The following is a 20,365-nucleotide window of genomic DNA, read 5'->3' as shown; positions in this document are numbered from 1 at the left end:
AGCATAGTTGGTTCAAAAATAATCATGTTAAATGGGCCCAGATCATGTGTTTGAGCCTGTTAAAGCTACCTTTTCTGTTTCCTGAGAACAGATTGCAGACCAGGTCCCAGCCAAGTGGCACTTTCTCGCCATTGCTTACCAAGTGCCGTGGACTAGAGGATGTGGACAGTTTCATGCAGTCAGGCCCTGTCCCTGGACAATTGGCCACAGAGGGCTTGTCTCAAACAGTTGCCTTCATTGAACAAAGGACAGTATGTGCTTACTTTAAGTTATAAAATTTAACTAAAATATATTTGGTTAAGGTAAAAAAGGTTATTTTAAAAATATTCAGGATCACGGCAGTGCTGTTAGGGATTAAAATAGTCTGAACAGACTGTAATTTCGGGGTTTCTGAGATCCACGTAGAATTAGCATAGCCAGCTGAATATAAAAATGGCAATACAACACTCAAATGTTATTTCTACTCCCCCCCCCCACCCCCAAATTGGTATTTTCCACATTCTGTGTGTTTTTATGTGCTTTGTTTTGAGAGAGAAAGCATGATCATTAGGAAAGTATTCTATAACCTTTTCTGAAGGAGAAGATACATTTTGGTTTTTGGAAACAACTGCATTGCATTTAAAAGGTATGAAGGGAAGTTCCTTGGCCTGTGCTGGATTTGGGAGGCAGCACAGAAAAGTGACTAGGAGTCCAGTTCCAGAGTTAGACACAGCTCTCTGTGTTTCAGTGTTTCCCATCTGTTAAATGGAGAGGAAAATAGTGCCTACATCAGAAAGGAAAACTTAAATGAGATAACATAGGTAGGTAAAGAGCTTAGAACAGTGGCTGGCAAGTAAGTGATCATTAAATGTGAACTGCAGGTGTGGTAGTAGAAATAGGTGCACTATTACAGCTGTAAGACTGATGCAAAATGAAGTTCATAAAATTAGAATCAGTAATAACTCATACAGTTTACTTAGTGTATACCAGGGCTCTACATTAACACTTAGAAATTACAGGTGCTCATTTTGAGGTCACTTTGGCAGTGGAAGCCATAGCAGTTATTTCCAGAAGACTAAAGGAAAATCTGTACTGGACTAGGTTCTGAAAATCCACTACCTAGAAACTGTGTTGAAATACCATACCTTTGAAAACTAGCATTCAGGTTACCAAGAACCACCATGCAGATAGATGGCTGGGTCCTACAGACTTTGACGAGGCTACTTTTCCTCCCACCTTTTGTGAGCCTCTCTGTTCCCTGGTATGGCCATCATGAAAACACAGGTGACTCATGGCGAAGTTGCCTGGGGGCCAAAAAAGGAACTGCCTGGGGCTCTTTCCTGGCACATCCCTACCCTGTCAGGTAGGAGATGGGTTATGCTCACACTTTCTCTGATAGCCAGTCATGCCCACCTCCAGTATATCTTTCATACACATAAACACCTCAGGAAAATCCCACTTTTCCACCTTACTGTTTGTGATACTAAACAAAAAATCTTGAAGAACACAACTCTCCCAATTTCCTAGAGATTTCTAATGAAAATCCTAGTGAGCCACTACAGACCTCGGCCAGCAATCTTCAAAGTGTGCAGGACCTTTGGAATTCTCTACCCAAGTTCAGCTCCTACAACTAAATTTGCTTTTTCAAGTACTGACATTCCAGATAATTTTTATTGTTTAATCTAATTTATTATTATTTTGATTATAACACTAATTAAAATAATTTTCCTACAACTATATATGCAGATATATAGGACTTCATCTCTATTGTGGACTCTTTGGACTGAGAAAATACATTCTGGGATCTGAATTATAACGGTGGTTTTTAGGCCATAACTTGTTAGAAAATTGGCACCTGCCTGCATGTTTCTTACCATAATCAAGAGCAGTGTGAAGTTAGGTATTCCTCAATGAGCGCAGTCCTTTCCATAACCTCGGGACTATCCTTCGGAGTTTCTTCTCAAGATATATACCCATCAGCTGATACTTTCTTTTAGAGTTATCATTTGTATTGATTTCGGTGCTATTTCCATAAGAATGTTTACTAGTGCAGGCGATTTGGGGGTCTCAGTCTACTTGGAATCATGGCACTTCAGAGCTGAATCATCTGGCCCAGTGATCTCATATTTCAGAGGAGATAATGAAACGCAGAAGGTTAAATGACTACTTAAGGCCACAAGGCTGAGATAGAGGCAGGAGACATTAGGATTTGGATCTGGTGCTCTTTCTAGCAAGCCTTACAGATTAATTTTCAATTGACGTGCTATAGTATATATTCTCATTATTACCTTTCTCCTAAAAAAGGATGACTTAAAAATTGATTATATATTAGTCAACTTTTCTATTGTTGATCTAAGAGCATTTTTTTTTTCAATCATACTGTCTTTTTTTTTTTGAGAAATTTCAAAGTCCTTACATAAAGTTTGTCACTCTCTTGAGGCATTTCAATTTTTAAATTAAATTTTTAAAATTTATTAAGTTAAATGTTCCTCCTGATTTTTTGGACATGATTGTGGCCTTTCATTTTTAAACATTTCTTAGCATTATTCATTCTTTATTTTGTTGAGTAGGCTTTGCACAAAAGCAGGTAATGACATCTTGTACCATTATATTAGTGGTTCTCAACCTTGGCTGCACATTAGAATCACCTGGAAATCTTTTTAAAATCCTGATTTCTGGGCCTCATCCTCCGGAAATTCTGTTTCTTTGTTACTAATGCTGTGGCCCCACCCCATAACAAAGAAACAGAATTTCTGGGGGAGAGGCCCAGAAATCAGGATTTTAAAAAGATTCCCAGGTGATTCTAATGTGCAGCCAAGGTTGAGAACCCCTGCCTTATATGAACATGAAAGAATTACACACAGAGTTCCAGTGTGGGTAGACGCTCTTAGAGATTATGGGACTGTTTTAAGCAGGATTGAAATACCATCAATTATACTTGGATTTTAACTCATAAAATATTAAGTTAGCAAGGCCTACTTTAATTATTTTTAAAGCCAAAATGTATAAACAAATTTATAATTCAAATAACCATAGTTTATTTCCCTCACTTTAGGCTATTGCTAACTTTCCTCCATATACTTAAATATTCTATATTCCTATATTCATTGAATCCTAACAATCCTTTTAGAGTTATTTTGAGGTTTTTCACTTAGCTCATTTTACTCTAGTTTAAAAATATTATCCTACAATAGTCAAAAGGTAGAAACAACCCAAATGTCTATCAGTAAATGAGTGGAAAAACAAAATATGTTATATACCTATAACAGAATATTATTCAGCCTTAAAATGGAATGAAATTCTGATATGTGATATAACATATATGATCCCTGAAAACATTATACTAAGTGAAATAAGCCAGACACTAACGGACAAACATTGTATGATTCCATTTATATGAGGTACTTAAAACAGGCAAATTGATAAAAAAAAAAAAATGTAATGAACAGAGATAAAAAGATAGTGTGATAGATGGTGAGTTGTTCAAATGGTACAGAGTTTCTATTTGGGATGATGAAAAAGTTCTAGAGATAGTGGTGATAATTAACACAACACTGTACATGTATTCAGTGCCACTGAATTATACACTAAAAATGATTAAGCTGCTACATTTTGTGTTGTGTATATTTTACCACAATAAAACAAATTTTCTGAGTTAGCCATAAATGAAATACTAGGACTCTGCTCTGTGTGTGCACCAAGGGACTCAGCCTCCTGCGTTCCGAGTAGCCCCTTCATTCTCACGGGGTGGAGAAAACACAGCTGTATTTACTTTTCCAACCCCATCTTCTATTTTGAAATACTACCTTTTTGCAAATGAGAGCCAAGGTCAAGTGACAGAGCTTTCTGCTCACCTCTTCAGTTTTCCAAACACTGTTTTTCTAGTGGAGCTCTGGGTTAGGTGCTGCAAGTGTGGGTAATACTATTACTCACGTGCCCTCTGAGTGGAATTTAATTAGCCTGCCTTCATAATTAGGGATGATGCATTTCCTTTCACTTCCATTTGTATATGAAAATGTACAGTTGTGCATTCATCAACTGTAGTATTTCCAAGTGTTTGGACTATTCCACACACTAAATTCAAATTACAAAGAAAATAAGGCCTTTCTTAAAGAATTCCTTGTTTCCTCAGATTAGAAGGATATTTATATGCAGGGTAAATGTGAGATCCTACTGATAATGGTCTTTTATTTCTGGCTATGAACACGACAATTCTAAGTACATACTAAAAATTGTATATTTATGTTTTTTGAATAATGGTGGAAACTTTGACAAATTATAAACTCTTCAGTATAAATTAAGAGTAGCAAAACAGATTAGCTTTCTGTCTTAAAACAACAACCTTAATATGAAATACTTGTTTTTGTTTTTTGTAATATCAAAATGTTTGTTATTAAATATATATGTTATATTTGGGTTATTAATTTGTTAAATGTTCATTTTATCAAAGCACATACCAAAAAAACAAACAGCATGTAGGTATCACTTAATATTTTTTATTTACTTTTAGTATTTCCTACAAGTAGCCTATGATATTTATTTCCGTTCATTCAGTATCATAAAAGTGGTATCTATTTATCAAATTATATAAAAACACGAGTATATTATATTTATATTTTCTTACTGGCTTTAAAAATAGAAAGCATTTCATTTCCTTTCTTATTGTATATGCAGTTGGTTGATGTACTTTATTGTTTTACAAATGAAAATTAATCATTTGAGTGAAATTAATATTCAGCATGCTGAGGAGATGAGCAAGATCATTTTTCATTGCTTTCTTTTGAAATTATCTGGGAAATGTATGATCTTGTTGCACTGAATTCTGAAGAAGTTTAATAGATATTTTAAATAAATAAAGCTATCTAAATGGGAAGTAGACTCTAGTGTGACTAAAATTCATCAGAACTGTGTTGTACATAATAAGCTTGAAGAATTCATGCACAAAAGCCTAAGCCATTGTGTAACCTTGGCTGTGTTCAGATGCTACAGTCTTCTAAGCTATTGTATACTGTATCTAGCCTGGTAGATCTAACCTAGTAATGAGATGCTTACTTGAACTGTTATTTTAAACTCAGTTTCTGTGGCAGCACAGTCTGTAAATTTTTGGACCTTCATCTTCCAGCCCAGATAACACTTGTCCATAGAGAAATTGTTAAACTTAAGCCCTTAAAAAAACAACAGCCAAACACATAAGCTTTAAAACTATTTACCTTGATGATGGCCTGTACACCAGAGGGGCAGCACTGGATTATAACTGAGGAGACCCAGAGTATAAGTCTCTGCCAATTAGTAGTGGTGTGACCTTACACAGTCACTAAACTTTGAGCCTCAGAAGATGAGAATAGAAACAAAAGTCTCCCTATCAAATTTAGTGGGTTGTGAGGCTCAAATGAAATAAAGTGTGAAATTACTTCAAAAACAAATGTTGGTTGTTATTTTTCCAAGATTCTGGTTAGAACTTTGCTGATCCCACAGATTTAACTGAATTATAAAATAGATGAAATCATACCAATAGTTGTTTAATAGAGTATTATTTGACATGTAAACTTTTAAAGCCAATAGTTTGATATATTTTTATATTTCCAGATTATTTAACATCTGCGTGACTTGTTTTATTTTTATTTTGGTGTGGTTAATGTCTCTGTTTTGATATGGAGTTACTTTGGGAACTGGAAACTGGTGGGGTTTTGGTGTCCTAATAAAGGGCATCCCTTTTTCTCACCTACATCCTTATCCAATCTATCTACACTAATAAAAGAGAAAGATGCAAATTGACTGTACCTTTGCAACGCCCACCAGCCAATCAGGAGTATGCAAATTAATCCAAAGATAGTGGGTTAATTTGCATACACAGGCACCAAGTGGCCAAGGGCGGGGCAGGACAGAAGCCAGGGGAAGGAAGGCCCATTCTTGCACGAATCTTCAGGCCTCTAGTATATATATAAAAGGCTCAGTGACCGACCTACCGGCTGGTACATATGACATGCACTGGCAATTTAAAAATAAACATTGGAGAACCAAGATGGCGGCATAGGTTAACGCCAGAGTTTGCTGCCTTGAACAACTACTTCAAAAGTGAAACCAAAAAACGGAAGGGACATCACCCAGAACCACAGGAACGCTGGCTGAGTGGAAGTCCTACAACTAGGAGGAAAGAGAAACGCATACGGACACTCAGAGGAGGCGCAGTGCTGAAGTCAAATTCTGAGGTGCGGAGTGCGCGGAGCGGGCTGGCAGCGGAGGGCGCGGTTGGCGTTTTCAATCGGGAGGGAGTCGCAGACTCTGAGCTCCAGAACCGGGCGAGTCTTTAGGGACCCAGACTCAAACGGGAGAAGCGGGACTGTCTGGCTTCGGTCAGAGCGAGTGCAGCTTTCTCTCTGAGCTTTGCAGCGGGTGCTGGGACTCAGAGAGGCAGAGCCCCTGGGGACAGGACTGAGAGCCGCCATAACTGCTCTCTCCAGCCCACCCTGTTGATCCTGTTCGACCCACCCCGCCCAAGCCCTGCACACAGGCTTTGCCGGATAGCCTCAGGCAAAGGCTAGATTAGCACCTCCCTAGAGGACAGAAGTTCTCTCACTGCTGACACAGCTGATTCTCATAGCCACTTGGCCTGGAGGTCAAACCCTCCCTGGTATTAGCTACAACAATCAAGGTTTAACTATAAGACTGTGCACAAAGACCACTAGGGGGTGCACCAAGGAAGCATAACAAAATGCGGAGACAAAGAAACAGGACAAAATTGTCAATGGAAGATATAGAGTTCAGAACCACACTTTTAAGGTCTCTCAAGAACTGTTTAGAAGCCGCCGATAAACTTAATGAGATCTACAAGAAAACTAATGAGACCCTCGATCTTATATTGGGGAACCAACTAGAAATTAAGCATACACGGACTGAAATAACGAATATTATACAGACTCCCGACAGCAGACCAGAGGAGCGCAAGAATCAAGTCAATGATTTGAAATGCGAGGAAGCAAAAAACACCCAACCGGAAAAGCAAAATGAAAAAAGAATCCAAAAATGCGAGGATAGTGTAAGGAGCCTCTGGGACAGCTTCAAGCGTACCAACATCAGAATTATAGGGGTGCCGGAAGATGAGAGAGAGCAAGATATTGAAAACCTATTTGAAGAAATAATGACAGAAAACTTCCCCCACCTGGTGAAAGAAATGGACTTACAGGTCCAAGAAGCGCGGAGAACCCCAAACAAAAGGAATCCAAAGAGGACCACACCAAGACACATCATAATTACAATGCCAAGAGCAAAAGACAAAGAGAGAATCTTAAAAACAGCAAGAGAAAGAAACTCAGTTACCTACAAGGGAATACCCATACGACTGTCAGCTGATTTCTCAACAGAAACTTTGCAGGCCAGAAGGGAGTGGCAAGAAATATTCAAAGTGATGAATACCAAGAATCTACAACCAAGATTACTTTATCCAGCAAAGCTATCATTCAGAATTGAAGGTCAGATAAAGAGCTTCACAGATAAGGAAAAGCTAAAGGAGTTCATCACCACCAAACCAGGATTATATGAAATGCTGAAAGGTATCCTTTAAGAAGAGGAAGAGGAAGAAAAAGGTAAAGATACAAATTATGAACAACAAATATGCATCTATCAACAAGTGAATCTAAGAATCAAGTGAATAAACAATCTGATGAACAGAATGAACTGTTGATTATAATAGAATCAGGGACATAGAAAGGGAATGGACTGACTATTCCTGGGGGGGAAAGGGGTGTGGGAGATGCGGGAAGAGACTGGACAAAAATCGTTCACCTATAGATGAGGACAGTGGGTGGGGAGTGAGGGCGGAGGGTGGGGCGGGAACTGGGAGGAGGGGAGTTATGGGGGGGGGGAAAGAGGAACAAATGTAATAATCTGAACAATAAAGATTTAATTTAAAAAAATGCACATCTAATAAAAAAAATAAATAAATAAAATAAAAATAAACATTGACTGGTGTATGCATGATACATAGAAAGCTCTTGCGCCAATCGCACGTGTGTTTTAATTTTATACTATATACTATTTTGACATAATTTTTTGCAGTAACGTAATTACTACACGAATCTTTCTTCTACTTGATTTTCTTTCAATGTGCACGAATCCATGCACCAGGCCACTAGTGGAGAAATAAGACCAAAGGGCCAGCAGACCAAGAACTAAAATGGCTCCCTTCTGACTGATAAGCGCAGGTTGGAGGAGGCAGGTTAGTATAGTAGCTGAAATTGACCTCCATAGCCTCCTTAACCCATGTCTAGACCTGTGAGGAAGGTTTACCTCAACACAGCACACACTGTGTTTACTTCTCTCCCCTGATCCAGGTAGAAAGAGACTTTCTCCAGGCCTCGGGTCCGTGGGTGGTTTAGCTCCCCCTTCTAGAAAGGGGGACCCAGCGCTGTCATCCACCAACCATGTAACTCAGTCTGCCTCCTTGGGGAGGACCAGGGGTGAGGCCAGAAGGCCAGCAAGCTTAGAGAAAAACCCCTCCATGGAAATCAGAGAAGAGGCAGAACAGAAATTAAACCATCCCCTCTCCTACCCTCTTTATAGCTCTCATCTCTGAGGCTTTTCTCCCCTAGTCCTGCCACCCTGTTGCTGGCCCTTTCCCCATACTCCGCCCCCAAACATAGGCTACACTTAAACTCCTTCAGACTGGACTGCACAGTTGTGGAGAAATACTGGATCCTGGGAGAGAAGAGTGTGTAAGGCGGGCTGATGTTATAGACTGAATGAGGCTCCACACCCACATTCTTAGGTTGAAATTAATCCCCAATGTGAGGGTACTTGGAGGTGGGGGCCTTTTGGAGGTGATTAGGTCATGAGGGTGTAGTCCTCATAGATGGGATTTGTGTCTTTATAAAAGGCCCCAGAGAGCTCCCTGGCCCCTTCTGCCCTGTAACGTTAAAGCAAAAAGAGAGTCATCTATGCAGCAGGAGCAGGCCCTCGCCAGACACTGAGTCTGCTGCAACCACTTCTTGAGCTTCTCAGGCTCCAGAACTGAGAAAAGAAGTTTTGTTGTATATAAGCCATCCAGTCTATGGTTGTGTTATTTATTTTTTTAAGTAGTAGCCTGAACAGACTAAGACAGTTGATTAAGGGGAATGTGGAGTACATAAGGTGAACCTTTGGTAAATATATTTCCCCAACAGTTTCGTCAACATTGCTGCAGGACCTATTAAATTTCCTTTGGGAGACATATTTGTGATGTTGTTCATTTGGCAAGTCAAGAACAACCCATCTCATTCTTTAGGAAATAGATGTAGCTGGGGTCTCAAACTAGTTTTTAGTTCTGTCTATATTTAATACCATCCACGGATCACCCTGTTGGTAAAATCTTGCTAGGAAAAGAACCAAACAGATGCAGAAATCCAGGGTCAACATAATGACGCCTAGCTTATTTTGAATAAATTCGAACATAAAGTTTAGGAAGAAATTTAATTTAGTAATTGGATGACCCTGTATTGACCACCTGCTATGAACCAGGCATTGCTCTGATTGGGAGGGAAATGGAGAAGAAAGCTCGTCTCAGGCTTTGCGCTGCCCATAGTTTCAGGAGGGTGCAAAGAACTCTATACCTGCTGTGAGAGCTGTGCATAGGCTGTTATGGGAACACATGGACAGGCAGGTAGCCCAGGTTTGAGGAGTTACTTCAGGAAATCTTTCTAAAAGAGTCTTGAGGTACATCCTAAAGCACACGTTTAAGGGGGCGAGAAGAAGAGAGAAAGAAGAGAGATGTCCTAGTTTAGGCAAAAGTAATTGAGTGAGCCTGGCATATTTCGATAGTAGCAAATAGCTTGGTGTGGATAGAGTAAAGAGTTTAGGGAATGGTGATAAAAGGAATTGGAGGGGTAGCAAGGCTAGATCATACCTTTTGTACTATGATAAGGAGTTTGTTCTCTTCTCCAAAGGCACCTAGGAGTTTTAAGGAAAAGCATGTGTTTTAGATACCACGAGTGACAGGGAGGGAGAAAGTAGTGTAGGGGGAACAAGGCCATATGCAGACAACTCATGCAACATTCAAGGCAGGAGACTACAGTGGCCTGAAATGAGAGAATAACAGTGGACCTGCAAAGAGACATAAGAACATCAAAATCAGTAGGACTCAGTCATTTATTGGATGGAGGAAGAGACATGCCAGGGAGAGAAGTCAACAATAATTCAGGTTTGTGTGTTGGTTCCCTCCACCAACACAGGAACTACTAGAAGACCATTCAGTAAGTGGGGGTAGTGTTAGGAAGGAGATGAGAACCAGGTTTAGAACACGTTGAGTTTAAGATTCCTATGTAATATCCAAAAAGAAAATGTATAATAGGAGTTGAATATATGGGCTAGGAGTTCGAGATAGAAATCTGAGTTTGAGATTGGCGGGTGTGCGTGCACACACACATTTATCTACATACTCATTTACCTTTGGGGAGAGCAGGATAGGGCAGTCAGGACCATGGACATGGATAAGCTCATCCTGGTAGGTGTGTTGAGACTAAAGAATAAAGGAACAGAAACAAGGATACCATCACCTCAGAGGCAAAACTAAGAAGTGGCACAAAAAAACCCCACAAGAAATAAAAACATAGTCACAATTTTTAAGCAGGACAAATAGATCATAAAAGATTAGCACTTCAAAATCTCTGAGTTTAGCAAAAAAAAAAAAAAAAGGAAAGAAAGAAAGAGTTAGTAATGGTGGAGAAAGCAGTGTCGGTAGAGGGGCAGAGACGAAGGCAGATGGCAGCGGGTGAGGAGTGAAGGATAGTGCCCACCATGGCCTCAGCCTGGCGTCAACAGCAGCACAGAGGTGGGGTGGGAGTCAGTGGGTGCAATGGCAGTGGTGATGCAGGCATGGAGGATTTTCTGTAATGGGCACTGATTTTATGAAAGATGAGCAGTTAGGAGATGCCTTCTCACTGATGCACCCTGTGCTTGAAGAGTGGGGACAGGGTGGATGTGGAGCACCGGCGAGGGGTTAGATGAGGGGAGGAGGGCATCTTGCCTGTGTGGCGAGGGAAGCACAGATGGGTGCAAATGCAGATATGTTTTTTGGGTGGGGCAGGTTGAGCAGATCCTCACGTGATGGTCAAGTAGGAGGCAAGCCCACCTGCTGACAGCAAGGAGAAAGTGGTCATGTAGGGATAGAGAAGAGAAGGTGTGAAATATGCTCTGTGAAGAAGGGGGGATGCCTGCTGGGAAAATAGGATGATTTTTGGTCAGCTTAAGGGGAGGGATCAAAAACTTCTATAGACTAATTAAAAAAAATTTCTTTGAAAGAAAATCACTGGAATAGCCTTTTGTTTTTTCAAAACTAGCGTAAACAGGATCCCACATTGAACACTGTTGCTTGCTGGTTCCTTTCCTAAAATGCTCTCTTCCCTCTTTCCACCGCTCCCCCACTCCAGTCGGCTGGTACAGATTTTCCGGCTTCAGTCCAGCCACGTTTCCAAGAAGGATGAACAGATTACAGAAGCAAGTGCCAGCCCTTCCTTCCCCTTCTTCACTTGCATCCATTCAGCTGGAGTTCTGAAAAGAGGAAGTCAGAACTATTTTTTTTTTCTTTTTTAAGAAAGACTGGAGAAGCAGGCAGCACAGGGAGGTGGAAATACTGAGGGGAAAAGAAGAGGAAAGGGAACCAACATTGGAAAAAAACAAAAAAACAACAACCATGAGCCAAAATTTAAAGTGAAATGATGTCCCAGATCAGAAAGTTAAAGGAATAAGGAAACCCTCTACTTGCTAACCTAGCCTCTTAGTTTGCTAATTAAATGTATAGCATCCTGGTATTTGGAGCCCAGGTTACATGGAACACGTAGATTTTCCATGAATTCAGCTTCTTCCCACTAATTTATCTCTACTGGTGGTAAAGTGTTCTGGGCTTTTCTTCATTTCTTTGGCCTAACCCCTCAATTTAAAAATCAAGTCTGGGGTGCCTAGAGTATCTGAGAAACGAGGGGAACAGATTCATTGCCATAACTATCTAGTGAGCACTTGTTAGTATACAAACTACAGTTCTGGGTAGTGAGGATTTGCAGAAAAATCAGAAAGTCTCTACCATTGCAACATAATTTCTCACAAGCGAAAGGAGACTATTGCTCGGGACTTACGTAGGTGTAAGTCCTCTGGCTTTTCTCAGCTAGCCAGACATTTATTAGGGACCAGCTCCTTAGGAAAAATAAGCCTGAGGACTGCTTTAATTGTGCCATTGCTTATATCACCTTTTCCTCTGGTCCCCTGATGCTTCTGACTCAGATTTGTACCCCAGCCCTCCCCCATCAAGAAGCTGATGTAATGCAAGCAGATACCAGCTGAAGCCAGAATAGAATGGATAGTTATCTGGGGAGATAAAGTGACAGTGTTGCCTGTTCAGGCTGCTGTTCAGAGGAACATGTCTTTTATCTATAGACATTAGAATTTAAAGGCATAGCTCTTCTTACTACAATGCATTTCCTAAAAATATGCTTGATATAGCTACCATCTTTGCATGTCAATTGAATATGGTGGATGGGTGTTTTATACCTGCTTTTGTGTTCTTTTATTAGGTACTATTACTGTTTTGGTTAGGCTGGTTTCTACATTTTAATGCTTTAAAAATTTGCTTTTATAGGATACTATTTCATCTCTACTTATCTGAGGCATGGGATGCAGGAGGAAAAAGCAGGATGTTCTAAAAGATGCCAACTATAGGTGGTGTTTGCCAACTATAGGTGATGTTCCTATTAATAAAATGTTCATATGTTAGTCAGATATGGCCAAGTAGATGAGGTTTCCAAATTGTTAGTGGGTTTGCAAAGTTGGCGGCCCTTCACAGATTTCATGGTGGTTATTGGGGCTTTTGTGCCAGGAAAAAGGAAATTGTCTGTTCTTAAAACTGCATTTCCTTGCTTTATACACCCAAGAGTGAGGCGCACAGGGATGCCACTGACCTCTGCTGCCTCAGGGATGTGACTTCACTGAACTGTTTTATGTGCCCTTTTTTCTTAGAATGTGCCTTTTCTAAACTCAGAGAAGATTTCACAGTTTTAACCTCATGAATCTTTACAGCCCCTCTGAAATTATGGGAGGAATAGTGTCTGTAAAGCTCTTCGAATTATTTGAGACATGGATAACAGAATGCGAGTAACCAGATAAACTTGGCCAGTCCATTTTGTAACAGGTTAACTGATGAACAAAATTTGATTTTTATACAAACATGAAAACAGTTAATTATAAATTTTTCTTGTTGCAATAATATTGATAAGGAAATTTATTTTCCTTACGATTAAAAAAAGCCATTCTGACATGGCATACACATATTTAAAACATGTAAGGGCAAACGCTCATTTGAAACAGAAATATTAGAGCTAGATTATATGAAGGAAATTATACTCAGGAACATTATTATAGCAGCATTTCTGTGAGCAGGATTACTCATAAAAATAATTAACATGTTTTATGAATATATTTGAAGTAATTTTAAAAAATCTGGCTATTAACCATAAGGTTAATTGATTCTTTTCTTCTTGCTCTTTTGTGGTTACCATACTCTTTCTTCCTTTTAAAGACCCATTTTGTTATGCAAATAAAAAAATTGGAAGACTTTGTGTCTAAGAGAGAGGGCTGCTTTCTGCAAGGGAGCCAGGCACCTGTCTCAGCACTCAGCCCCCACCTCTGCTCCCACTGGCTGCCAAGCTAGAGACTTGTTGATCAGGGTTACTGGGTGTGGGGTCCTTGAATGTTGACTCACATTCTCTTTGTGACTTGCTCTTGCTTTGCCTGATAATTTCTCCCTTTCCAGCTCTCAGCATGCCAGCAGCAGCTGCATCATGGCACTCACCCTGCTGCCAAGAGGGCAGGCAGGCTCCGTGGAGACTGTAACAGTGCACTCCAGCCAATTGTCGGGAGGTGGGTGCTGGGGCAGTGCATGCAGCACAGCTGAGCCAGGCCCTTCTAGGAGGCGCTGGGGGCGGCACTTTGTCCACGGACTTGTTAAAGTCAGTTTAATTTTTGGAAACTTTTGATTATGGAAGGTTTTCAAACATATACAAAGGCAGAAAAGAACACTGCAGTGTCTGCCCATATACCTTCCTTTTCTCCCTTTAAACAATGACCAGTCATAGACTGTCTTGTTTCACTGTCCATGGTGTTACCCTCCCTGAAAACTGGTAGATTCATTTCCAGGGATAAATCTCTATTAAATTACAGTTGCTTTTCTATCCTCCTTCAGTCTAAGATATGCCTCCTTAATGAGTTTCTGTCCTTTCCTCTGTTTTTCTTCTCATTTAAGCCAAGGTATGCTATGTAGGAATGGTCATATTCTCTAATGCTGTTGCCTAAATTCTCAAGGCTTTGTTCATCCAGTCCGCCAACCTCTCCAGAGCATAGAAGTGTGCAGGTAACATGTCTTAGAGCTTTATAGGTCACTGGGTTGGATTCTCAGTCTTACCACAGACGAGCTGTGTAACCTGGAACAACTTCCTTAACCTTTCTGTGCCCCAGTGTCTTGTTTTTAACATGGGACTAACAGTGCTCACCCCACGAAGCTATGAAACTTAAATGACGGAATACACTTAACCAGCCTAGATGGACCCCCGCACAAAGTGAGTGTTCGACGTATGCTAGTGGCTGCCATCAACAGTTTTTGCCCCTCACCACTCACTTCACAGAGTAGAGGACTAAGGCCCAGGCGGATGAAGTGACCCCCTTTGGTCATATGGCTGTTTTATCAAGGAGAACTGGAACAGGGAGCCACATCTCAATTCCCCTATTATTCTAGACCAGTGATGGTGAACCTTCTGAGCTCGGCGTGTCAGCATTTTGAAAAACTCTAACTTAACTCTGGTGCTGTGTCACATAGAAATTTTTTGATATTTGCAACCATAGTAAAACAAAGATTTATATTTTTGATATTTATTTTATATATTTAAATGCCATTTAACAAAGAAAAATCAACCAAAAAGTGAGTTTGCGTGTCACCTCTGACACGCGTGTCATAGGTTCGCCATCACTATTCTAGATACTAGAGGCCCAGTGCACGGATTCATTCACCTCCCTAGGCCTGGCCTGCGCCCTCGAAATCCAGGATCCCTTGGGGGATGTTGATAAGCTGTTTTCAGCCCCATCCCCACAGGCCAGGCCAAGGGACCCCACAGATTCAGGCACCAGGCCTCTAGTATGCATATAAGATCTTTAGTTAATCTGCTCCCACCCTGCCCTCCCCACTTCCCTCTGAGATTCATCAGTATGTTCCATGTTTCCATGCCTATAGTTTCCGCTCCTGCGTTGAGTGTCTGCCCCCTGGTGGTCAGTGCATGTTATAGCTACCGGCCAGTCGGCAGGTCGGCTGGTCGCTTAGGCTTAGAGCAGGGGTCCTCAAACTACGGCCCGCGGGCCACATGCAAATACAAATATTGTATTTGTTCCCGTTTTGTTTTTTTACTTCAAAATAAGATATGTGCAGTGTGCATAGGAATTGTTCATAGTTTTTTTTTAAACTATAGTCCCGCCCTCCAGCGGTCTGAGGGACAGTGAACTTGCCCCCTGTTTAAAAAATTTGAGGACCCCTGGCTTGGATAGATAGACAGACAGACATAGCCTTGTCCTCAATTATGTTCTGGAAGAATGATTTGTAAGAGAAGAGGAAGAAGATTAATAAAGGCATGAACAAATAAGTAAATATTGCTGCTGGGAGTTAAACCTTAGAAGTTGTGTGTTTAGACAGCAGAGTGCTTTAGTGGAGAAGGTGAGGTTTCAGGGATACTTTTGTTTAAGAAGGGAGGTGATTTGGCTAATGAAACTGGAGAATGTTCTGTATACAGGAAGAAGAAGAAAGTTCAAGTATAGGATGAGATTAACAGACCCAGGGAACATTTGCACCTGAGATTAGATAGAAGGCAGGATATAAAGAAGGTGGTAAGATTATTCAAACCACCAGTGAATGCCAAAAACAAAAGAGATGAGTGGATCCAAGACTTCAAGTGGGAGCTAACATTCGAAAGCTGTAACATGTGGTAAGCACTGTTCTACTCACGAACATTATTTAATCCTCATAACAGTCCTATGAAATAGGCATTATTATTGATCTCATTATACAGTTAAGGAAACTGAGGCACAAAGAAGTTAAATACCTTGCCCAAGGCCATTTGCAGGAGACCTTGGGTTTACACCCACACTGTCTGACTGTGGGCCCTGTGCTCTTAAACGCTCAGCCATACTGCTCCAAGGTAACCAAAGCCCTGTGCATACTCAATCGTGACACTGTATATGGGGAAGCCCTTTAGAGAGGCTGGAACTGTGGCATCATTACTCAATGATATTTAAGTCCCAGTTAGGTTTCAGTAGGCAGGTTCTGTCCATTGCACAATGGCCCTTTCTAATAATTGTCATCACAGAGTGCACTTAATTTTGTTCTGTTTGCAATCCTAAGAAAGCACTCTGTTTTATTTTCACACAAGGTATAAGACCATGGGATAGGGATGTGTTTGATAACTTCAGATAAATCTTGCGGACCTCTGCTCTGTGTTGGGGGTGCCTATGAGATAGCAATTCCTCCTCTACAGAATCTCCATTACCTTTTCCTTTCTTATGACCTTCTTCTCATTAGCCTATGGACTAATTATTCTCCCAATTTAGAAACCAGAAAATAAGATCAAGAGAAACCTCACCGACCCCACATTCCTTTCCAGCTCATGTCCCACATCTCTTTTCCCATTTTTGGCACAATGTTTTGAAAAAACTGTCTGTTTTCATATTTGTCTTCACTTTTCTTTCCAACCATACCCTTTTTCTAAAACAATGTATTTTTATTGATTTCACAGAGAAAGGGAGAGGGAGAGAGAGAAACATTAATGATGAGAGACAACCATTGATCAGCTGCCTCCTGTATATCCGCAACCCGGGTATGTGATCTGACCTGGAATTGAACCATGACCTCCTGGTTCGTAGGTCAATGTGCAACCACTGAACCACTCAGGCTAGGCCTGACCATACCCTTTTAAACATGCACCAAGAAGACTTTCTCTACCAGATCTTCCCCCCCAGTTCCAACTTGCATTATACCTCCTGCCTATTAGCAGCTCCACTTGGATGCCTGGTAGGCACCTGGAATGACCAAAACAGGACTCTTGGTCTTCCTGCTTAAGCCAAAAACTCTGACTTCATCCCGACTCCACTCTGCTCTCATACCCCACATCCTTTTCATCCGTAAATCCTGTTGGCCTTATCCTCAAAGTCTATCCAAAGTCCAATGGTTCATCTCGCCTTGATTATCACAACCCTAATCCACAATGCAGTCATCTCTCTTTCCCTGCTACTTCCTTTCCTGGCCGCCAGACCCCACTACCTACTGTCAATACGGCAACCAAAGTGATCCTGTTAAGTCATCAGTCTGAATGTACCTCCTTTGTGACGATATGCTCTTTTTATCCCATGCAACAATATGGACGAATCTCCTATATAGAAGCCAGAAACAAGAGTTCATACTATAGGATTACCTTCATTTAAATACAAAAATAGGTAAACCAATCTATGCTGTTAGCATTCAGGATGGTGACAGAAAGCGCTGGGGGTGGGGGTGGGGGCTGTCATTTCTGTCCCTTGCTCTGGGTGCTCACAGGTGTCTAAGTTGGTTAAAATTAGCAAACTGTAAACTTTTAATGTACCCTTTCTGTATGTACTTTACACTTCCATAAAAAGTTTTTCAAAATTATTTCTTACACAGAAAATCATTCTTCTCTAGACTTAGAGATAAGGAATTTATCAGCATTTTAACCTGATAATGTAAACCCCACGCAGGCAAAATCTCGTCTGCTCGCATCCAACCAATAAATATTTACTGAGCGCTAGGCACTGGTCTGGGCATTTTGGGATACAGCAGGGAGCCCCTTATATTTCTGATGGATTATAATGAGGATAAAGTATATGACATAGAACACGGTGCTAAGGGCCATGTAAGGTAAAAGAGCAGGGGAGGGAGATAGGGAGTGTTGGCGGGGAGAGGAGGGGGCAGGACACAGTTTAAATAAGATGGCCAGGAAAGCCTTGTTGAGAAGGTGGCATTTGGACCAACACTTGGAAGGAGGTGGGAGAAGGGGCCCAATGGATATTTGGCAGCAGAACCTCCTGGGTAGCGGGACTAGAAAGCACAGGCCTGGGGCAGAAGCAGGCTGGGTGCACAGGAGCAACAGCAAGGAGGCAGTGAGGCGCTGGGGCCAGGTTGCCAGGGCCTTGTAGGCCTCTGTAAAGACTCCAGAGTTTTATTCTGTGTGAGACCAGGTGGTGGTGGGAGAGTAAATTTTTGCCTAAACTGGTTTTATTTTGGTTTCAGCCACTTTTAGTGGCAGGTGGTTCATTCTCATTGCTGTAAATATACTTCAATTTATCCATTGTACTATTGATGGAAACTTAGTTTCCACTTTGGGGGCTTGCATAGAATGCTGCTATGAACACCCTACTGCACGTTTTTTAGTAAACTACTATATGCATCGTTTACTAACTCTTTATATCTTAATAACTTAAGTAACATGTCAGTTCCTATGAAAGTCAGACAATCAGTCAATAAGCATGACACACATTAGAAGTAAACTCAGGTAGGTATTAGAATAAGACAATTGAGTATGCAAGGCAGAGAGTACAAAGACATGTCAACTAGATTGCTGCTCTCAAGGACCCTCAACTCTAGTTGGGGATAAGACATATGCATGTGAAACAGCAACTGGAAAGGACACATATATAGGAAATGCGAAATAATATCCTAGGCAGTTCGCTCCATAATCGTTCTGAAGTGGGCAGAGTTACTTTGGACTGTGTTGATCTATGGTTTCACAGGTAATCTGGCAATTCTATAGGCCCTGAAAGCATACACCACGTTTGGCAGAGCAGACAGACTTTGTAGACATTCCTGGGCTAAAGAAATAGCAAGAGGGGGTCATGGGTGGTAAGAGTAGGGTTTAGGATCCATTTTAAAGCTAGTAGAGCTCTATGTACAAGTAAAGCAAATAGCTACATTCTGATCTGGGAATACTTACATGTTCCCCCATTTCTCCATTTTGCTACATTCATGCCACATTTACCATTACTGAACCCCCGAGGCCATAGGTCTGAATGATTTGAATGTATGTGTATTTTTAGACTGGCACAGAAAACTCATCCACTGTGACTGTGGCAGGCCCCGGGGCGGAAACCAAGGCAGGCCAGCCTCTGGAAAGCAGCTCGTTCATGGCCGAGCTTCTGAGCGACGTGCCCTTCACGTTGGCCCCGCACGTGCTGGCCGTGCAGGGCACCATCAGTGACCTTCCAGACCACCTGCTCACCTGTGACATCGGCGAAAACTTATCGCGGTTTTGGTATGATTTTACTCTTGAAAATTCAGTGCTCTGTGATTCATAGTTTTTATATTTGTACCTTAACAGCTTTAAAACAAAAGTTTTGCCATTGTATTTAACATGTTTGATGTTCTTTGCCATTTCACTGTCTAAATGCCCTCAGAAAAGCAAGGGTCATAAAGTATGTTCATTGCTCTGTTTTTCAGAATAAAGTACATTTGTATAGAAATTGAGCTTAAGTTCTACTTCCTTTCCGCCAAATAATAAATATAAAAATTAGGTAATCATAGTTTTATCATAGTTTTATGAAAGGAGTAGATTCCTTCAACCAGGCTCTCAAAATATAACACCTCAAGTTGATCTTAGCAGAACTGTGAAAAAGAGCGATGGCATTTTCCTTGGTTACCACAAGTCTGAAGTCTGCCCTGAGAGGGAGTGTGAATGCTCTTCTCTGGTTTAGAGGAAGCTTGAGTTCATATTATTCTTTCTTCTTCCTGTGTCTATGAATGAGTTCAGGGGACAAAAAAATTGTGCCAGTTAGCTTAATTTCTTCATTCTTGATATAGACACTGATGTGGAAATGGAAAACTTTTCCTAAAAAGCAGGGGGATTTTGCTAACATAAGAATGTTCTGGCTGCTATTTCTCTGAGTGATGCATTCAGTTTCCTTACACCCAGGGCAGTCCTTTGCACCTTGAGTGTGTTCCTGCCTTTGTTTTTGCCTGGATGCTTCTACCGAGTGTGCTCCCTCACCAGCTTCCCCAAGAACTCTCCCTGCTTCTGCCTCAGAGGGCGTCGAGCTCCTGACCACACAGGGCCCCAGTTCAGGAAGAGATCCGCATTTCCTTTCAACATCTCTGCCTCCCAAAGAAAAACATCTCATAATGATACGTTATCGCTAACACCCTTAGTTAGAAATTTATTGGCCATAATACAAATGGAAATGCTTTACTGCTAGAAAAACTGAAGTCAACTCATTTCTAATTAGAGTCTAGGCCAGTGATGGTGAACCTATGACACGCGTGTCAGAGGTGACCCGCAGACTCATTTTTTTGGTTGATTTTCCTTTGTTAAATGGCATTTAAATATAT

General features: G+C 41.0%; 1 protein-coding gene and 1 long non-coding RNA gene across 17 annotated transcripts in view; one reads left to right on the top strand and one right to left on the bottom strand.

Moving 5' to 3' along the window:
* Nucleotides 1-19,507, top strand: part of UMAD1 (UBAP1-MVB12-associated (UMA) domain containing 1) — a 188,437-nt gene extending 168,930 nt beyond the window's left edge. For all 13 annotated transcript variants that reach the window (XM_036328074.1, XM_036328067.1, XM_036328072.1 and 10 more), the window contains one exon: nucleotides 19,081-19,507. In XM_036328074.1, coding sequence (XP_036183967.1) covers nucleotides 19,081-19,338 — 258 coding nt within the window. In that variant the 3' untranslated portion in view covers nucleotides 19,339-19,507. The remainder of the gene's footprint in view (nucleotides 1-19,080) is intronic.
* LOC118666186 overlaps nucleotides 1-20,365 on the bottom strand; it is a 117,196-nt gene that overhangs the window by 18,525 nt on the left and 78,306 nt on the right. Inside the window, exons 2-3 of one of the 4 annotated variants that reach the window (XR_004970889.1) lie at nucleotides 10,397-10,468; nucleotides 9,857-9,900 (exon numbers count right to left, since the gene is read on the bottom strand). The exons of 2 other annotated variants lie outside the window; for them this stretch is intronic. This is a non-coding gene — a long non-coding RNA (uncharacterized LOC118666186). The remainder of the gene's footprint in view (nucleotides 1-9,856; nucleotides 9,901-10,396; nucleotides 10,469-20,365) is intronic. One more of the 4 variants, XR_004970890.1, reaches the window with a different exon arrangement.

This window comes from Myotis myotis, unplaced genomic scaffold (genome assembly GCF_014108235.1).
Source record: "Myotis myotis isolate mMyoMyo1 unplaced genomic scaffold, mMyoMyo1.p scaffold_m19_p_11, whole genome shotgun sequence".
NCBI lineage: Eukaryota > Metazoa > Chordata > Mammalia > Chiroptera > Vespertilionidae > Myotis > Myotis myotis.
The sequence above is the reverse complement of the archived record's forward strand: the minus strand, read 5'-3'. Positions and strand labels throughout refer to the sequence as shown.